Below are 20,529 nucleotides of genomic sequence, written 5' to 3'. Positions count from 1 at the left end.
TAGAGTAATCATTTGAATTCTTTAATGTTACCATCTGGACATACATGAGCTGGATTCTTCATTGACCTGGGTTTGTTGCCATATTAAGTCTTTAGGTACAGTGCTGTGGGAAGGTCCTGGCTCACAAGCTTGCTGTGAATGCATATTCCATATTTTCCCCATCCAGCAGTGAAAGGAAGGAAATGTGGGCCATGTCTCTCAAGCTTAGCCCATCCCTGCTGTAGATGAATGACCATTGCTTATGGGGCCTCTGCAGGATGGAGTCTTAAGAGTTGGTCACACAGTCCTTTCACATAGTCATTTTTGAGGTGGAAAATTCACCAGCAGCATTTATTGTGTTGAAGCCCTGATTCTTCCCTTATCCAGGAATATCATCTTAAGGGCTTATTCTAGTATAACTACCCCAGTACTCAGAGAGGTCACATCAGAGCTCATAACAAGTTGAAAGAATCCATGGCCCCATATAATTTGAGGGGTTCCTGGCTTACTCCCTCTATCATCCAAGAATAAATAATCATGTTACTAATAGCAAGCTGGAAGTCACAGGCAGATGCAAGGCATTTCAATCCTAAGTATGTTTCACACACATGAAAAATCAACTATATACAAAGACATTTTCCTTCAAATTTCAAAAAGTTTATTTTTATAAATTAATGGGGAGGGCAAAGAAAGGGAGGAGGAGGTGGAGAATGCAAACCAGACAATACCAAAAAAGGCAACATACCATTTAAAAACCTTATTTCCCAGGACAGTTTAACCTTTCTGTTTATTTGCCCTCCAAGCTCAACACTAAAACAATTGAAGCAGCTTCTTAACAGGGACCTGACTATGTCTTGGCTCATCAGTAGATTCCCATGTTGGATGGAAAATGAATCCTGTTCTTAGCATCAAGCCCTCACCCACCCACAGTAACCTGTCACTTATTTAAAGTTAGAGTGAATGGATGGCTGAAAAAGCAGTTTTATGTGTAGGCAGACAGTGAGCAGTCCCTGATCTTTTGACAGCAGCAGACAGTGAGAATTGGGAGTAGAAAGGGTTTGGGGAATGACTGCTGGGTTTATTCTTGGGTATACAGCATTTTTGCTGAGATAGGTGGGTGGGATGCACCACTTGGCTCATTTGAAGCAGGAAAAAAAAGGTTTGTCACTCCAGTGCTAGATGCTAGGCAAACAGGGGCAAAGTACTGGGAAGGTGAGCAAGCACAGGGTTGGAACTTCCCATGCCTTTTGCCTCTGAAGAATACAGACGGATGCAGAGGCAGTTCAAGTTAAGCAGTTCAGTCTCTCTCTCTCATTCACACACACACACACACACACACACACACACACACACACACACACCACATGGTACATTTATTCCCCTCTAGAACCATTAGATTAAGTCATGTCTACATGTGTGTGGGACACAGGAGAGAGCAGCTCTAGAGGTTTGGAGTGCACAAGCCAAGCTGTTGTGGAGCCGGCAGATTAAGGTTTTCCCCATGCTCCAAAAGGTAACCCTTTACAAAAACCACAAAAAGAAAAAGAAATGCAAATCTTTTCAGGTTTTGGAGAGAGCTGCTTGGAGGGTCCCTGTGTGTCCCTCATAGGCTTCCCACTAGGACACCTTGATTTTTCCCTTTTCTGGGGCTGCCTCCGCAAGAGGTGGCTGCTCCTCTCCATTCACCGAAAGGGTCTTCTTCTCTGGCAACTGCTCCTCAGGCTGACGGGCGATCAGCAAGCGGCAGGTAAGCAGGATTCCAAAGACCAGGGCATGGGCATAGCGCTTGAGTGGGTCACCCACCAGCTGGTGGAAGAAAAGCACAGCCAGAACAAGCAGCAGCAGCAGAAAGTTAGCCACGTCCTTGGGGCGTCCAGGGACAAGTGTCATGACAATACCGCAGGCCACCTCTAAGGCTCCAATGCTCTTGCGGAGAATGATGGAGCTGACCCCCATCTTCTTAAGCATGGGCAGTGCACGGATATAGCTCTTGTAGGCTCGTTTCTGAAATAAAAGCAGCAACAACATGGGATTCAGTACTGATTGGGATCTGACATACAGATTCCCCCCCCAATCTAAATATACAGGCTCTAAGTGGAGTACAGCTTCTACTTGATTAAAGCTGTGAGAGGAAGTTCAGTCTTGCCCATAATAAAGCAAAGCCACAAGTCAGATATGGTAAGAAGTTGTTAGCACAAGCAGAGATGGGATTTTCCATCTTATATTCAGTTTCTTCCACCATAGTGTTGAAGAGTTATTTCTACCCTGGCTATTAATAATTGACTATAAAATGTTGTACTGATTAATACAATGAAAATATGTAAGCAGGTTATGTAAAAACAATAAAAACAGAATAAAATAGAATAACATTCAATAACTTTTCCTAAAAACCATATGTCACAAATATATGCATGGAAAAAAAAATACAAAGTAAGAGTCAGAGTTCAAGAAAGCTGAAGTAAGCATGTAAGTTTTTAAGAGGAATTTAAAAGTCTTTGCTGCCTCCAGCCTGAAGGAGGGCATTGCAGAGGTTGGGCACTATCACTGAGAAGGCCCATTTCTACACTGTCACCAAGTGACAATCCACCATTTGTAAAGTGACCTGCAAGGTCTCCTTGGAATATATGAAATATAAGCTTGTTCTGTAACAGAAGAAGTAGCCAGCTAGGTAGTGTGGGCCCAAGTTCTCAAAGACTTCAAAAGTCAACAACAAATGAACTTGGCTGAATAGCTGCGGCTCCTTCTCCTCCTTCTGCACGTTTTTTCACAAAAGTGACTCAAAGTGACTTCCAGAAACAAACATTGTAAACATGTATACAAGCAAGTGTAAAAACATCCTTACATGCCCACCAGTAACATGTAAATCAGGGCTGATCTAGCCCACCTCACTAAAAAGATGAGCAGAAGAAGAGGCTGCAAACATGCATTACCTTCCAAAAAGGGTTCACAAGCTGGATGAATAAAAACTGATAGTGGTGGAACCAAGCATGTCTTCCTGGGGGAAATGTTCCACAAAACAGGGAAGCACCACTGATCTCACAGTGCTGATGTAATAATATTTGCATAGCTAAGTGTCCCACTAAGCATTCTAGCAGCTACAATTTGCACTAGCTGGAGCTTCTGAACCAAGTACAAGGGTAGCCCCTCCTATAGCACATTACAGTAGGATTGGAGAAGATCAGTCTACATCCCAATCCCAAGGAAGGGCAGTGCCAAAGAATGCTCCAACTACCGCACAATTGCACTCATTTCACACGCTAGCAAGGTTATGCTTAAAATTCTACAAGGCAGGCTCAAGCAGTATGTGGACCAAGAATTCCCAGAAGTGCAAGCTGGATTTTGAAGAGGCAGAGGAACCAGAGACCAAATTGCAAACATGCGCTGGATTATGGAGAAAGCTAGAGAGTTCCAGAAAGACATCTACTTCTGCTTCATTGACTATGCAAAAGCCTTTGACTGTGTCGATCACAGAAAACTATGGCAAGTTCTTAAAGAAATGGGAGTGCCTGATCACCTCATCTGTCTCCTGAGAAATCTCTATGTGGGACAAGAAGCTACAGTTAGAACTGGATATGGAACAACTGATTGGTTCAAAATTGGGAAAGGAGTATGACAAGGCTGTATATTGTCTCCCTGGTTATTTAACTTATATGCAGAATTCATCATGCGAAAGGTTGGGCTGGATGAATCTCTAGCTGGAATTAAGATTGCTGGAAGAAATATCAACAACCTCAGATATGCAGATGACACAACATTGATGGCAGAAAGTGAGGAGGAATTAAATAACCTTTTAATGAGGGTGAAAGAGGAGGGCGCAAAATATGGTCTGAAGTGCAACATCAAAAAAACAAAGATCATGGCCACTGGTCCCATCACCTCCTGGCAAATAGAACAGGAAGAAATGGAGGCAGTGAGAGATTTTACTTTCTTGGGCTCCATGATCACTGCAGATGATGACAGCAGCCACAAAATTAAAAGACGCCTGCTTCTTGGGAGAAAAGCAATGACAAACCTAGACAGCATCTTAAAAAGCAGAGACATCACCTTGCCGACAAAGGTCCATATAGTTAAAGCTATGGTTTTCCAAGTAGTGATGTATGGAAGTGAGAGCTGGACCATAAAGAAGACTGATTGCCGAAGAATTGATGCTTTTGAATTATGGTGCTGGAGGAGACTCTTGAGAGTCCCATGAACTGCAAGAAGATCAAACCTATCCATTCTTCAGGAAATCAGCCCTGAGTGCTCACTGGAAGGACAGATCCTGAAGCTGAGACTCCAATACTTTGGCCACCTCATGAGAAGAGAAGACTCCCTGGAAAAGACCCTGATGTTGGGAAAGATGGAGGGCACAAGGAGAAGGGGACGACAGAGGACGAGATGGTTGGGCAGTGTTCTCGAAGCTACCAGCATGAGTTTGACCAAACCGTAGTTTGGAGGCAGTGGAAGACAGGAGTGCCTGGCGTGCTCTGGTCCATGGGGTCACGAAGAATCAGACACGACTAAACAACTAAACAACAACAACAATGATGATGAGGTTACCAACATATAGTCCATTGTGGCAAGATTATCCCTGTTCAGGAATTGTCAAAGTTGGTAATGGAAACTTCAAGCCACTGAGTTCACCTGAGCCCATCTGCAGGGTCTACAATCCATCTTTTCAAAATTTAGTCCCATAGCACTGAATCCCCATTCACTTAACCACTAAGAATATAAAGGTAGATTTCAGAGCTAGAGAAGTATTTTGAATATTTAGGGAGGCGGCATATAAATACAAAGTGCATTATTATTATTATTATTGCCATTCTGCTTTTTTACTAATGTCTTCAGAGTGGCTAACAACAAATAACACGATTGGGGAATCTATGGCCCTCCAAAGATTGCTGGACTGCAACTTGTATCATCTTTGATCACCGACTGTTATTGTTAAGGCTAAGAGTTGTAGCCTAGCAACATCTGGAGGACCTCAAGTTCTTTTTAGAATAATTTTTTTTGTCAGATACCAATGTATGCAGATTTAAATAAAGAAATCCCCCAATTTAAAATAATTGAAGTTCCTACAATTAAGCAACTAACAGTACAAACCTAAACACGTCTACTCATAAGTAAGTCCAGTGGAGTTCAGTAGGGCTTACTCTCATGTACGTGGAACTAGTATTGCAGCCTAAGATTTATTGCTGATTTAACCAGATTAACTCCCATATTCCCAAAACAATAGATTTTCCCCCTGTCCTTAGTTTGCAATATTGTGTTTCTCTTCTTGATTAATTTTGGCCCCAACAACAACAACAAAAAAGAGGTACCAGTTTCTAAACTGACCAGGAAAATAACCTTTTGATCGGGAAGCCTTATCCCCATTTCAGGAAAAAGGAAACTGGCTGCCCTACAGATTGTTGTTCATTCTACACATGCTCAGAATCACTAACATCCTCATTTCACATTGCTAGTGTTATAAGAATTTTAAAGTCATATATATAAAAAAATAAATGATCAGAACTGTATATATAAACCACATGTCTGAAACCCCATAGAAAAGGTTCTGAACAAATTGACATCAACTATTTCTCTGCAAGGTCAAAGTGGGAAACCTCCCCATTGTCTCTTTCCTCACAAATCCTGTCCTCACAAATCCTGTCTTAAGGGCACATTCAAGATATGAGCAGGGTGTGAGCCTGTGACCTAGATTCAGGAATTAAGCAGTTATAATAACAAAGGAGTGGTCAAAATCCAGATAATGCAATCAGGTAACTTGCCAGACAGGAGATTTCAGATTTCTGTTGTAGACCGCCTTTTCTGTGATGTAGGTATGATGTGATGGGGTGAGCTCCCGTTGCTCGGCCCCTGCCGAGCTGTTTGAAAGCACGTCAAAGTGCAAGTAGATAAATAGGTACAGCTCCGGCGGGAAGGTAAATGGCGTTTTTGTGTGCTGCTCTGGTTCGCCAGAAGCAGCTTAGTCATGCTGGCCACATGACCTGGAAGCTGTACGCCGGCTCCCTCGGCCAGTAAAGCGAGATGAGTGCCGCAATCCCAGAGTCAGCCACGACTGGACCTAACAGTCAGGGGTCTCTTTACCTTTACCTAGGTATGATGTATCTGGGGGGTTGTCTTGGGCTATACCCCTTCTGTGATGCATGTATGATGTTTCTGGGGGTAGTCTTGGACTCAAGGGTGGGTAATTTAAAATGTCAATATAAGGGCGGGCACACCTTTGTTCTGGGTCCTCCTCCTCTCTCTTGTGTGTGGGGGAGAACCCTGTTGCAGCAGTTAATAAAGATCAGGCTTACTAGCTGCTTTGCTTCTCAATATTCTCTGGTTGGTCTGTTATTTTCTCCTGCCGATAGAGAACCTACAGAAGGACTCTAGATGGGCTTTTGGGTACCCCATAATGGGAAAGGAGCAGTTTTATTTCTTATAACACTAGGTCAAACAAGATGCAGACACACAAACCCCACAGCACATATACAACTGAAATTATTCAACAACATCTACCATGTGTGGGTCCACCACCCACTATCCACCATCCAGGTCTGAAAACAGAGGAAGGAGATTAGAAGCTTAACACCTTACACTATAGTGGATCCACATCCACGCCTGGTAGAATCTGTCTAAGTTCGTTCTCTCACACATACACACAATCACCTTGGGGGGGAGGTGGCCAGATGCTTTCAAGTTGGTATGTAAGTACAGATAGGGCCACCTTGCGTGGCAAGGTCCCCCCCCCCCACACCTGGGATGTTGGAATAAAGACACATGAAAGAGTATTTTGGGTTAATCGGTGAAAAAGGCCACAGCATTATTGGTTATAGAATGCGAGTGGTATTGGCTTAGGCATTGGAAACTACACGACTATATCTGACTCCTGTGCATCCACAGGAAGTCTTGGAAGGGTTAACCACCAGTAGGGGGAGCCATGCTGATGCACAACAACTAAGAACTCCCCCAGGGTGACCGCTAGGTGTTGTGCCATGGCCCTAGCTCCCTGTCTGGGGCTTTGGACAGAGACCACATCCCTCAGATTCTTTTAACGGAATACCCTTGAATTAGGAGGGGTAGGTGATGGCCACTACCTCCACTCCCCTTCAACCAAACACTCCAATGCCTAACCGCCAAACCTTACAAAGTTGTGATGATTTGCTACGAGGTAGGCAAAAAACCAATTGGCCGGTGCCAATCTGCCAAGTGGAAAAAATTCCTACCAGGCCCCTTTGACAGGTGACCATCCGAGGTCCATAGCAAGGTCAAGAGATAAAGAGCCTAACCTTAGGGAGGGAGGGAGAACTGAGTGAGCAGGAAGAAAAGGGGGCGAGTCCTCGGTCATGGGCAGTTTAAATAGCCCGTGCCATGCCCCGGACCGTCTGGATTGGTCGGCCAGGGATGACACGGCTGAGAACCCCCCAATGGCACAGGGGCTATCTCTCCCTGTGCGCGTGGGTAGGGCTTGGCCCCAGCCTGCAACGTCATTTCCTTGTGAACAGGAAATGGTTTTCCCAAATCTCTCTTATTTTCTCTCGCAAAGGTTCCTACGGCTCCTAAGAATTAAGGTGTACATTTCAAACTATGGCGTGGAAAGTCAAACATCTATCGAGGCAAGCTTTTCAGTTTATTCTGATATGGACACTTTTAATTTTTATATCTTACCACCTGTATGTGAAACTCAAAGCAGATAGACATAGCAACATTGAGTGCATATTTATGCCTGCCCCTGTCTTCTCCCTATAGATGCAAGTGACAGAGGTGCCATCACAAAATAATGTGAGGTTGAATTTAGTAGAGGGGTGTCCATTTCATTTTAATTATTAAACTCTTAATTTTGTTTTATTAATTTATTAATATCACATTTGTTTTGCTATTCACATTGTTGTTTAGTATTATTTCTTGCTGCTTCTTGCAACAACATTAACTGGATTATTAATTTATTTGGATGACTTTGTATGATTTTATTGTTTAAACTTATGCTAATAAAGGTAAAACAACAACAACAGAGGTCCTTTAGGAGGCTGTCGTATTCTTTCCCCAGAAAGCCTTGGATTTTTTGATGGTCAACACACACAAAAATAGTTGACTGCACTGAAGGCTGCCATTCTCACCCCACTCCATCTCCAAATGTCCTGGTATGACAAAATTGTGGGATAACCAGCCTCATACAACCAACACAGGTAAAGGTAAAGGGACCCCTGACCATTAGGTCCAGTCGTGGCCGACTCTGGGGTTGTGGTGCTCATCTCGCTTTATTGGCCAAGGGAGCCGGTGTACAGCTTCCGGGTCATGTGGCCAGCATGACTAAGCTGCTTCTGGCGAACCAAAGCAGCGCATGGAAACACCGTTTACCTTCCCGCTGGAGCGGTACCTATTTATCTCCTTGTACTTTGACGTGCTTTCGAACTGTTAGGTTGACAGGAGCAGGGACTGAGCAACGGGAGCTCACCCTGTTGCAGGGATTCGAACTGCCGACCTTCTGATTGAAAAGTCCTAGGCTCTGTGGTTTAACCCACAGTGCCACCCACGTCCCATATAACCAACATAAAGGCAAAGGGACCCCTGACCATTAGGTCCAGTCGTGACCGACTCTGGGGTTGTGGCGCTCATCTCGCTTATTGGCCAAGGGAGCTGGCATACAGCTCCCGGGTCATGTGGCCAGCAGGACTAAGCCGCTTCTGGCGAACCAGAGCAGCGCACGGAAACGCCGTTTACCTTCCCGCAGGAGTGGTACCTATTTATCTACTTGCATTTTGACATGCTTTTGAACTGCTAGGTTGGCAGGAGCAGGGACCGAGCAACGAGAGCTCACCCTGTCTCAGAGCTTCGAACCGTCGACCTTCTGACTGGCAAGTCCTAGGCTCTGTGGTTTAACCCACAGCGCCACCCGCGTCCCATATAACCAACATACTTAAGTCTAATTAATGCAGGAAGGAGTTAAGACCATAGAGTAAGCTGTCCTGCCAGGCTTAGCTAGGTGAACTTCCCTTACCTTGGGAGGAAATGGGCAATCAAGCCTATCGTTCACCCTCCAATCTACCTGTGAAGCTCACCATGTGTAGAGGTCTGAGCTGGTTGCTGCAAATTCAGACTGCATGGCTCTCACAAGCCATTCTTGAGTTCTGATACAAATAATTTAGGAACTTTCACCACCATAACTAAGCCAAGTTTTACTGCCTGCACAGCTTTTTCTAAATGCTGTATGGAAAAGCACATAAATCTGACCTTTGGAGAGCTTGTAAGTATACTATTTTTAACTTTCCAAATGTGTGGTCTTTTTCTATGCTGGGGGAAGAGAGAAATTTTGGAAGCAACTTGTAAGGGGATATTTTAAAGGTCTAACAGCCTATATTTTCACACTTTGCAGCATGTTTTGTGATTTTAAATCTCTGTTGGGGCTTCTCTCATCAAACTGGATCTGGGCATCCAGAAATTCTTCTTTAGGTCTATATTTTTTTTTCTTGAACCAACATGAATATCTGCAGAATCTGGGAAAATAGATTGGCAGCTACCTGAAGGCATTAGTACCAAAACAAGGTGAGGCGCAGGGATGAAGTCACAAAAAATAGCACCATTAGGCCTCCTTTTATTCAACTGTAACCTGGGAACAACCATTCCATCAGCCTACTCAAGGCTGAAGTGAGCTCTGCTTCTCAAGGTGAGAAGCAGAGCTCACTTCAAGAGCTCTACTGTGACAGACAAGCTCCATCAGGCACCTTCAACCCCTGAACTGGGCCAGCTACTAGTTATAAGAACAAGTGTTCAAGAACTGATGCCTGAATTTATTCCCCATCTCATCTTCCCTCCATGTCCTTTTTCTCTTGTGTGCTCTGTTTGTTTATATTGTAAGCCTGTGGGCAGGGGTTCTCTTGTTTTCGGGCCCATCCATGCTTCTGTTTGTCCTGAATTTTGAAGTGACTTTGGTTCCGAGAGGTGGGTTGGGGTTTTTTTGGCCTGCCACTTTCCTCAGGAATAACCCACTATTTACTGCTGAATTGGAAAAACTTCATTCCGCTGATGGATGCTTGATCTGATTCCGCAACAAACACGGGACAAACACAAGGGTGCATAGGCTGTGGGTTAAACCACAGAGCCTAGGACTTGCCGATCAGAAGGTCGGCAGTTCGAATTCCCACGACGGGGTGAGCTCCCGTTGCTTGGTCCCTGCTCCTGCCAACCTAGCAGTTTGAAAGCACGTCCAAGTGCAAGTAGATAAATAGGTACCGCTCTGGCGGGAAGATAAATGGTGTTTCCATGCGCTGCTCTGGTTCACCAGAAGCGGCTTAGTCATGCTGGCCACATGACCCGGAAGCTGTACGCCGGCTCCCTCGACCAATAAAGCGAGATGAGTGCGCAACTCCAGAGTCGGTCACGACCGGACCTAATGGTCAGGGGTCCCTTTACCTTTACTTAAGCCACCCTAGGGGCCTTTTTATCTAAAGATATGGGGAAATGAATGCTATGAATGAATGAACGAACGAAATCAGCTCTATCTATTACTCTTGGCATTCATTTAAGAAGAAAATGGCACTGATTCTGTTCAGTTCTTCATTAGTTATGAAATAATGCATACCACTGATTTGGGGGAACCTTTGTCTTTCTAACTTGGAGAAAGCTCCCCAAATGTAACACACACATCATAGGAGTAATCAGAAGGAAGAAGTTACCTGAAAGGAGAGTTAAGGGTCATAGTAAGAGTAACAGTCAGAGCAATCTGCACTCTCTGCCAATGTTTGAAATTAGCCAGGTGCGAGGAGCATTTTGCACCTGGCTTTCAACCATTTGCAAATAAGTGAAGATACCTGGGTGCCAGGATGGCACCTGATACCTTCACCATCTGAGGATCATTGTATCTGGACTGTTTTACATTTTTTTCTGCACAATCAGAATGAATATCTGGAACCAACTTGCTTTTTCTGTGCAGCCAGAGCAGGAGCAATCACCATTAAGAAAAAGAGGTTCGAATATATACATGGACTATCCCTGGTTTAAATGACTTTTCTTCTTTAAGTTCTCAAAGTTCTTAAACTAGCTCAAGGTTGTCATCTGAACTAGCCAGTTGTTTTACTGAGAATCAATCACAGTCAGTCCATCATTTGAAAAATAAGATTTCAGAACCGTTTTGCTCAAACATGGCAACTAGCGACTACAATCTGTTTTAGCGACTGCAACCTTGGTTTAAGGTTCTAACACTGCTCTCTGCCACCTTTCTTATCTGAAAGTTACAAGTTCAAACTGAAAAGCAGACCATGTTGCAAATTCCAAGCATCAGTTAGTTGGGTACAGTGGTACCTCGGGTTAAGTACTTAATTTGTTCCGGAGGTCCGTTCTTAACCTGAAACTGTTCTTAACCTGAAGCACCACTTTAGCTAATGGGGCTTCCTGCTGCCGCCATGCCGCCACTGCACGATTTATGATCTTATCCTGAAGCAAAGTTCTTAACCTGAAGCACTATTACTGGGTTAGCGGAGTGTGTAACCTAAAGCGTATGTCACCTGAGGTACCACTGTATCTTGCTTATAAGGAAAATAATGGGCAGCCGGAAAATAATGGGCATTATTTCTATTAATATTGATATTATTATTATTTCTATTAATATCGATTTTGATTTTATTATTATTATTATTAATGAGATTAGGATTATTAGTAAAAGGAAAAAGCAAACTAAGACATACGTTGCATGATTTTCAAAATAAGATACAAAGAGGGGAAATGCAGAAGAATCGGAAAGCAGGGAGATGAAATCTGCAGCTGGCTCTTCCGAGATATTGTTAAAACCAAAGTCGTCTAACCATAATTCTAGACAGTAACATAACAGATGAAAAGGGTTGTTTTTGTGCGCATTTGTTTAAAGGGCCATCACAAAAAACCCTCATTAAACCAAAGACTGTGTTGATGAGGTCACTGATGCTAGTGATACTGAAATCTCATTAATAAGAGGGTAAGGGTAGAAAGGGTAAGAAATGAAGTACAGTGCTGATGAGATTTGTGCTTTATCGCCAGCCTGACATAACTGAACATTCCTATGGCTGCCCTTTACTCAAGGGTTCCAGAGTATTTTGCCAGTCCTTCAAGAAGGCAGCTTGGCACAAGCAGAGTGGAGGAGATCCATATCCCCCCGATATTCCAGATTGTGCAGCAAGGCAAGGAAAAATTAGAACATGTCAGAAAGTTCCATAGTTGTTTCTTAGGACTTCCAAGAAACTCTAGCCATTTTCATAAAGAAATAATGTATCTAGGATAGATGGGCAAAACATAGCTGAGGTGGTAGCAGCAGGAAGACTAAATGATGGGCAGTCACACTTTGGTTTCCTGCATCGCAACATAGGTGGGGCTCGCTGGTGGATTAATTATAGGCAAGAAACAGGAGGAAATGGAAGCATGTTGACTAACTGGAAGACTGGCACCATCTCAGCCAGAAATCCCAGGTTTATGAAGGACCCACATTTGTCATTTTCCAGAACCTTCTCTTGGGAAAGAAATTAGAGGGCAGGCAGTGGACAAAATCATATTACCCTCTGACAGAGTTGACCCAATACATTTTGGTACTTTCAGCAAAATATCCACAATACCCCACAGAGTGCCAATATGCTAAATAATTTTACAGTTTGTGGCCTTTAAATGGTACTCAGAATTCATGCCCTGACATGAGCTGCCTCGTTCTGCTGGGCTGGTTCTGTCCTTCGCCTGGGAAGGTGATCCACTTTAGATCATTTTGAGGCGAGGGAACAGGGATCCAGTGCCCTATGTTACCTTCCCCACAATCCTAAAAAATCACTTGGGACTGCCACCCTCCACGCCACTTCACTTGATGGGGAAAATGCACCCATGTTGTGATCAAGTCTTCTCAGATCAGATACATTTATCTTTTTGCAGAGCTCTCCCCCATCCTCTTCGCCCCTGTTCCGGCAGCCCTTCTCAATTTATAGGTGTTTTTGCTGTGGGGGTGGAGGGCAGCTTTAGAAATTAATGCCACAGGAGCCAAACCACCAGCTAACAAGAAATATAATTTCAGCAGCCGCAAAGGGAGGCTCAGGCTTCTTGATCTCTATTCCCAGCCAAATAAGGATGAGGATGTCATTCTGTGGTACCCATTTATTTCCCTTCTCCCACCCTTGGCACATTCACAGCAACAGCTGCCTTCTTTTTACATGGCTGATGCTACTTGCAAATAGAAACAGACAGCAGCGGCTGCAAGAGGATGAATGCCAGCCAGTGCTGGCAGTAAGATGTCTCCCACCCCAGATGTACTACTCACCATCTCGTTGTAGGCATCTCTGCTGAGCCTGGGGGTCAGTTTGATGGTCCCCATAAAGACGAAGAAGAGCCCCAAGGCTACCGAGAGGGCTACAATTGTTATAGTCCTGGGAGAGGCCATCGGGTCTGGTCCTACCGTGGTTTGGCTCCCTGGCTGTGTAAGAGATGGTCAGTCACCATTGAAGGCGATCAGGAGAGGAAGGCTGCAGAGGCAAGGGAAGATGACAAAAGAGAGAAGCAATTCTGCCTCTCCTGTTCAGCAGCGTCTGGGTCCTAATGTCCCACGTCCCTGACAACAGCAAGGCGACATCTGTTACGGAACGGGCAGGAAAATATTATGGACAAAAAGCCAGGATGTTGCTTTAGCACTCCTGTTCCAAAGCTATTTGCAAACCTTTGTGAAATCTACAACAGCTCCTGTCCCCAAAAGGCAATATGCAAAATAGCCTAATACACACACCGACTGCTGCATTACGTTTCATAGCAGCAACCGCTCCTCTTTCTAATAATGTGATGGTTAGATCTTGCATTTCCAAACCTGTCTCTATTCCAAAAAAACAAAAACAAAAACCCACACACCCCAACACCCCCCCCCGATTGTAACATGCCACAAATGTCTGCTATTCCAAGCTCTCTCCGCCCCATTTATTATTATTAATCCTTGGGGGAACCTCCGGAGCTATTCAAATCTAAGACGCAGTACAGTGTAGACATGAAGGCATTTAGGAGCTTCAACTAGCTAGCTGCTCAAGAATCTCTGTCTAGCACAAGGAAATTGTCTCACGATTTATCCTCCTCCTTCTTCCAATACCTTAGCTGGCTACTATGCTCTTCCTAGCTTCCCACGACGTTGAACAGACGATCACACCTCAATTCCTCATCCACGCACATATTTGTACTGAATACCATTTGGAGTAGCAATTTTGCTCTTCTTTAAATTGGCAGCGTTAACAGCTCCTCAACATTGAGCCCCAAATATCTCCAGTATAGATTATACAGGGCTCAGATGCTTTCTATAGCTGCATAATTACTGAGATAATGACCTCTCAAGTGTTATATACACATTAAGTAGTAGTATGATGATGATGATGATGATGATGATGATGATGATGATGATGAAGGAGTATTGCTGCAGGGAAATCCCAAAGAGTGGTTGGAGAGATATATGAATGCTAACAAACGTTTCAGTTTTGCCACTCCTCTGCAACCAATAAATTCTTGAGGACCAAAAGCAGATGGATTTTCAGTACGTTCATTAACAACCTGACTGCAATCTGGGGTCAGCTTCAGCTCTTTCTCCCATTTGTTTTGGCAGAACATGCACAAGAGGGTGTCTTGGTCTATTGCATCAATAATTTAGAAGACACCTTGCCAATTTCAAGTGGGCACTATTTCTGATTAGTGTGTTCAGAAAAAGAGTGTTGGTGAAGAATTATTACAGGGTTGATTGCAGCAGATGAAAACTTTTATTTCTGAAGCTCCTAAAAAACAGGGCCAGCCACTGTACCAACTTGATATTTTTAAAAAGATATTTTGCCCTGTTTTACAACCAATATGATCAAAGTTATACAGAACCAGGCTACTGGCCCATCTAGTCAGTATGGTCTACTCTGGCTTACTATAGTGGCAGGCTTTCCTACCTCTCCCTACATGATCCCCTTTAATTGGAGATCCCAAGACTGAATTTGTAATCTCATACATCAAAGGAAACTGTCCAGGCCAGACCAGATCTGTGAGCAGCCTTAGCTAGAGAGATATCCAGTCTGAAGCCTCTGTAGTCAAGCGTAGTCTGTAGGAGGATCTGCTCTGTTTTGATCATGGATGGACAGGAAACAGGATCCTTCCTCCAGTGAACTCAAGGCAGCATACAAGTCCCCCCCCCCATCTTTTATCCACATAACAACACTGTAATGTTGGCTGGCTGAGAGGTGGTGACTTGCCCCACTGAGGTCCACAGCTGATTTTATACATAGCCCAGCCAATCAAGATGCCTCTTACAGACTGCCTATCATGCAGACTGGAGCTGGGCTTTACTGTTAACTCCACTGAACTCAATGGAAGGAGTGTATGCAGGAAAGCCTACTGGGGGTTTGGATATATTCCCCAATAAACCCTGCTGCATTAAATGGCAGTGGGATGGGCTAGATAACATTGGAAGATGCTCCCCAACTATGCAGTTGTTCCTGCATAGCTTTGAGGTTCTAGGTTAATTATACAGATTTGAGATTTGCAGTTGGTAGAATTAGCTATGCTGTTTGACATCTAAAGAGTGGGTGGGAATTTTTAAAACGTGGATGAGGTTGACACTTTTTGAGCAGCAACATATGGTTGCAATCTCTGGAACGCTTTAGGGAGGATTAACTGGAATGCCTCCTCATCTTTCTCCGCCACCACATTACTAGGGTGGTTTTCAATTTTTATGTCTCCAGTATCTTGGTATAGTGTTGAAAATTCTAGGGTCTTCACAATTAAAGTGCTTGATTGCTCTATTGAAACAAATCCACTTTTTAAAAATACAGTAGTACCTCGGGTTAAGTACTTAATTTATTCCGGAGGTCCGTACCTAACCTGAAACTGTTCTTAACCTGAAGCACCACTTTAGCTAATGGGGCCTCCTGCTGCTGCCGCGCCACAGGAGCATGATTTCTGTTCTTATCCTGAAGCAAAGTTCTTAACCTGAAGCACTATTTCTGGGTTAGAAGAGTCTGTAACCTAAAGTGTATGTAACCTGAAGTGTATGTAATAATATAATAATAATAATATCTTTATTGTCATTGCCTCCTCTCGGGGACAACGAAATTACTTGACTGCTCCATAAAAACACTAATTAAACAATACAGTATAGTATAGCAAGGAAGATTAGATGACTTTCAAAGTCCAGGCTTCCCATTCAGGGCCGAGATCGCTCTGGAGAAGAAGCTGTTCTTAAGACGGCTCGTTCTTGTTTTCATTGTCCTGTATCTCCGTCCCGACGGCAGGAGCTCGAAGAGACAGTGACCAGGATGTGATGGATCTTTTACTATGTCCAATGCCTTCCTATGGCACCTTGTGGCATAAATCTGCTCTAAGGTGGAGAGTGGGCAGCCAACAATGCTCTCTGCTGCCTTAACAACCCTGCACAACCCCATCCTGTCCTGGGTAGTGCAGCTTCCGTACCACACACATAAGCCATAAGTGAGCACGCTCTCAATGGCACAGTGATAGAAGGCAAGCAGCAGTTTCTGTAACTGAGGTACCACAGTAAAAAAAAAAAAAAAAGACTTTCTGCACTTTGGAAAGTGACAGGGAAATGCACTGAAAACTGTAGAATGAACTAATGATTAATAAGAAGACATACAAACACCCCACAAGCAAATCAGGATGAATGCTCATTGTCGGATAAGCGCACTGCAAGCAAATCAGAACAAATGCTCAAAAAACACGGGACACAGTCTATCCACTATGTAAGCTTTAGGCAAGCAAAGCAGCATGAATGCTGAACAAAACTGTCATCTGCAGAATTCCTTAAACTAAGAGAAGAATCTAATCTGATTACTATATGAAGAAGAAGAAGAAGAGTTTGGATTTGATATCCCGCTTTATCACTACCCTAAGGAGTCTCAAAGCGGCTAACATTCTCCTTTCCCTTCCTCCCCCACTGCAAGTAAAGGTAAAGGTAAAGGTACCCCTGCTCGTACGGGCCAGTCGTGTCCAACTCTAGGGTTGTGCGCCCATCTCACTTAAGAGGCCGGGGGCCAGCGCTGTCCAGAGACACTTCCGGGTCACGTGGCCAGCGTGACGAAGCTGCTCTGGCGAGCCAGCACCAGCGCAGCACACGGAAACGCCGTTTACCTTCCCGCTATAAAGCGGTACCTATTTATCTACTTGCACCCGGAGGTGCTTTCGAACTGCTAGGTGGGCAGGAGCTGGGACCGAAAGACGGGAGCTCACCCCGCCGCGGGGATTCGAACCGCCGACCATACGATCGGCAAGCCCTAGGCACTGAGGTTTTACCCACAGTGCCACCCGCGTCTCTACATGCAAGTATTCTGGGTAATTTATTAAATCTATTGATGCTTCAGTGTGCATTCAACTTAAAACAGCACCCCCTCACAAAAAAAACAACAACAAAACCCTCACTCACTGCATTCAGAGATAAATCCTTTTCATACATTCATAGAATTGTAGAATTGAAAGAGACTACTTGGGTCATCTAGTCCAACCCCCTGTAATGCAGGTATTTTTTTTTGCCTAATGTGGTACTTGAAGACAGGAGTGCCTGGCGTGCTCTGGTCCATGGGGTCACAAAGAGTCGGACACGACTAAACGACTAAACAACAACAACAATTTGGTACTTGAACCCACAACCCTGAGATTAAGAATCTCATGCTCTACCGACTGATCTATCCAGCATATTACTGGAATAAATTATGCAAAAAGGTATGGTTTGCATGCATTGTACAATCTGGTTGCTTTTAAAAATAATAATTCTGGGGGCTATTTCCTTCCACACATTCTGAATTTCTTTTCTCTCCCCCATCCCCCAGTTCCCTCCTCTCCTAGATTTGCATTCAGAGGTGTACTTAGGGTCCCTTGCGCCCTTGGCAAGGAGCTATATTGATGCCCCCCCCATGAAAATAATCTTTCCTGCAACAGCTGCATTATTTGTCTAAAAATTACTGCTAAAATGAAATTAACTACTGTTGATTTAGTTGTGAATTCTTTAATTCCATTGATTAAATGTGTCATGTAATTTAATGGTGTAAATAATAAATAAATAAATGAAGCAAGTTCATGGTCCCTGGTAGAGTTAATACACTCATGTCTAGCACCCTGCTTTAACACTCCAAGCCTTGATTACATTCTAACACCTACTCGACCCAGGAATTTAGGGTGTCTGGCACCCGCAAACTCATAACACTGTAAATTCTATATGAGGAAATTGTGGTTTTCCAGATATTGGGACTCCAACTCCCATCAGTCCTAAAAATAATGTCCAGTGATGATGGGAGTTGGGAGTCCAGCATTTGGAGGGCTACAAGTTCCCCATCCTGGATATATAGACTAACAGTTTCTGACTTCCAAACTAAAATGACAACATTTCCACACAAGAGGGAGGTGTGAGCAAGGAAAAGCAAGGTTTGCAGAAGTGCAAAAAAATGTTTTAAAATCCCCTGGAAAAGGACTGAGCCACAGAATGCTGACTGAGTGTTGGAGGGGAAAATCCTAGGCAACTGGGTTGGGCGGGGGGAGAGACAGAATGGGATATTCTGAGAGAGCCCATGGCTGGTTGGAACACTGGCACACACCACATGTTAACATTTTGCTGCAAGTCCAACTTGTTCATTTATATTTGTGTCGTTTCCAGCCTTTCTCTACTGGCAGGCACATGATGCGGTGTGTGAATGCCTACTAGCCTACTGCACAAAGGCAGAACTGACATTTGTTGCCCCACTCACTATTGCCTCTGGACCCGACCACCGCTGACAGACCATGGGTACCGTAGAAGCCAATCAGAGCTCATGGAGTGTTAATCAATCAGGAGGGAGTGGAAATTTTTTAAAAATAGAACTGGACTGTTAAACTGCCAGATAGGGCAACCTGGATTATTTCCCTGAAGAGAAGGAAAAGATCCTAGAAGCGGCTATTGTTGGACCCATAAGCTCCCCAGCCAGAGACACAGTGGATTTTAGGAACCATCTACAAACACACAAAATATTACCTGCCCAAACAGCCATTAGAAAGCAACACAAAAATATATTTAGTTTTTAAAGTCTAAACTTTATCATGGCTCGGGATTCAAGCCATCCTAATGCAGTTCTTATAGCCATTCCAAAAAGACACTTGTCAGGGTGTGCTTTAACTGAGAGGCTGGAGGATCAGGGTGCAGGATCCAGACTCACCCTAATGCTGGGCACTTGCCATCCCAATGCTAACGCTTTCTTGCCTGAATGAGCTGAACAAAATAACACAACACGATGGCCAATAACAATGGCACTAAACACTATTTATAGACTAATACAAATGATCAGAAATTGCAACCAAAGTCTCTACATCTTCTTCACCAGTGATAGTAGAATAATTCAAAAGTTTGATATATACATAATCTGTCACCAAATATCGCCGGAACAGTTTCTGGATAATCAATCTGTTTCATTAGATGCTTCATCAGCCAATCTTGATCAATTCTTCATCAGCCAGACTTGTAAGAATTAATGTGAGAAAGATTGTATTAGTCTATAAATAGTTATTTTGTTCAACTCTTTCTTGCCTGGCTGCTTGTGGAAGGCCCCTAAAGCCCATCCTCTGGGCAACCCCAATTTCTCTGACCTGCACACAGTGGCGTAGCGTGGGGGGGGTGCAGGGGGTGCCGGCCGCACCGGGCGCAACATCTGGGGGTTAGGGTTAGGGGGTGCAAATCCACGGGTTAGGGGGCGCAAATTACTTGCCTTGCCCCGGGTGCTGACAACCCATGCTACGCCACTGGCTGCACACATCCTGAAATGCAATGTTTACCTGTAGCCAACCAAAAGGGCACCAATGCCTTTCAATGGCCATCCGGCATCATTCACTTTCAGCCTGTCTCCTTGCCTCAAATGTGACTGGCAATGCAGTTCTGGATTTATCTAGGCAGGGCTCCAGATGAGCCTTGAGAGTGATCACTCCCAGCCAGGTAAGTGGATTCAGGACTGCAGTCTTGGCGTTCTGAGGCTGGACTGGAAGCAACTCAGTAAATAAGCTCAGGATAACTCTTGAGACTCCCAGCGTCGTCATTATTATTATTATTATTATTAGTAGTATACTGCCCTTCATTTAGCATAACTAAATCATGGGGTTTCTGTGTTTGGCAAAGTTGAATCAAACCTTAATTAATTCAGACTTTCACTAAATCCAGGAATTTAGGGAACTCCCTCCTCCCATTGTAAAAATAATAATAAAAAAATAATCTTGTTAGAAGCTCCATCTTTAGCAAAAACTAAGAGTCTTAGTCCAAAACCAACCTTGTTTTGTTTACCATCAACCCAACGAAGTCTTCCAGACAACTGGAAAGCTTGCATACCCTTTTGGAACATTTTGACTGGCCTAGCATAGTAGGGCCCTAATGTGGAATTTACATTGTTCATATAAGTCAGCACAACTGCTTTTGTTTTCTTCCTGAGACATAACTATGTACACACCATGCATTTAAAGCATGCTCCCCTCCAAAGCATCTTGGAGACTAGCTTTATCTCCTTACAGTGGGTGCTGAGGCACAGCAAAGGCAAAGGTGGTGTGGTCCCAGATCTGCAGGGGGAGGGCGGTGGCAGGGCATTTTGTTTCAAGCTCCAAAATGTCCTGGGC

At 44.0% G+C, this 20,529-nt stretch overlaps 1 protein-coding gene across 3 annotated transcripts; it reads right to left on the bottom strand.

The window, feature by feature from the left end:
- On the bottom strand, positions 1–19,844 carry TMEM35A (transmembrane protein 35A). 3 transcript variants are annotated; one of them, XM_082208632.1, is made up of 3 exons: positions 19,705–19,844; positions 13,211–13,412; positions 1–1,983 (listed from the first exon to the last, which is right to left on the bottom strand). In XM_082208632.1, the coding sequence occupies exons 2-3, from the start codon at positions 13,328–13,330 to the stop codon at positions 1,597–1,599; spliced, it is 507 nt and encodes a 168-aa protein (XP_082064758.1). In that variant the 5' UTR covers positions 13,331–13,412; positions 19,705–19,844; the 3' UTR covers positions 1–1,596. The 3 variants fall into 3 exon arrangements, with proteins under 3 accessions (XP_082064758.1, XP_082064759.1, XP_082064757.1); XM_082208633.1 differs by lacking the exon at positions 19,705–19,844 and adding an exon at positions 14,021–14,127; XM_082208631.1 differs by lacking the exon at positions 19,705–19,844 and having other exon boundaries at positions 13,211–13,519.
- Positions 19,845–20,529: the final 685 nt, after the last annotated feature.

Source organism: Podarcis vaucheri (assembly GCF_965113315.1).
Source record: "Podarcis vaucheri genome assembly, chromosome: Z".
Classification (NCBI taxonomy): Eukaryota; Metazoa; Chordata; class Lepidosauria; order Squamata; family Lacertidae; genus Podarcis; species Podarcis vaucheri.
The sequence above is the reverse complement of the archived record's forward strand: the minus strand, read 5'-3'. Positions and strand labels throughout refer to the sequence as shown.

Excerpts from the sequence above, each read along its gene's own strand:
- TMEM35A (XM_082208632.1), bottom strand. The coding sequence starts at position 13,330 with ATGGCCTCTCCCAGGACTATAACAATTGTAGCCCTCTCGGTAGCCTTG. Across the intron at positions 1,984-13,210 it reads GAGATGCCTACAACGAGATG|AAACGAGCCTACAAGAGCTA; the intron begins GTGAGTAGTACA and ends CTTTTATTTCAG.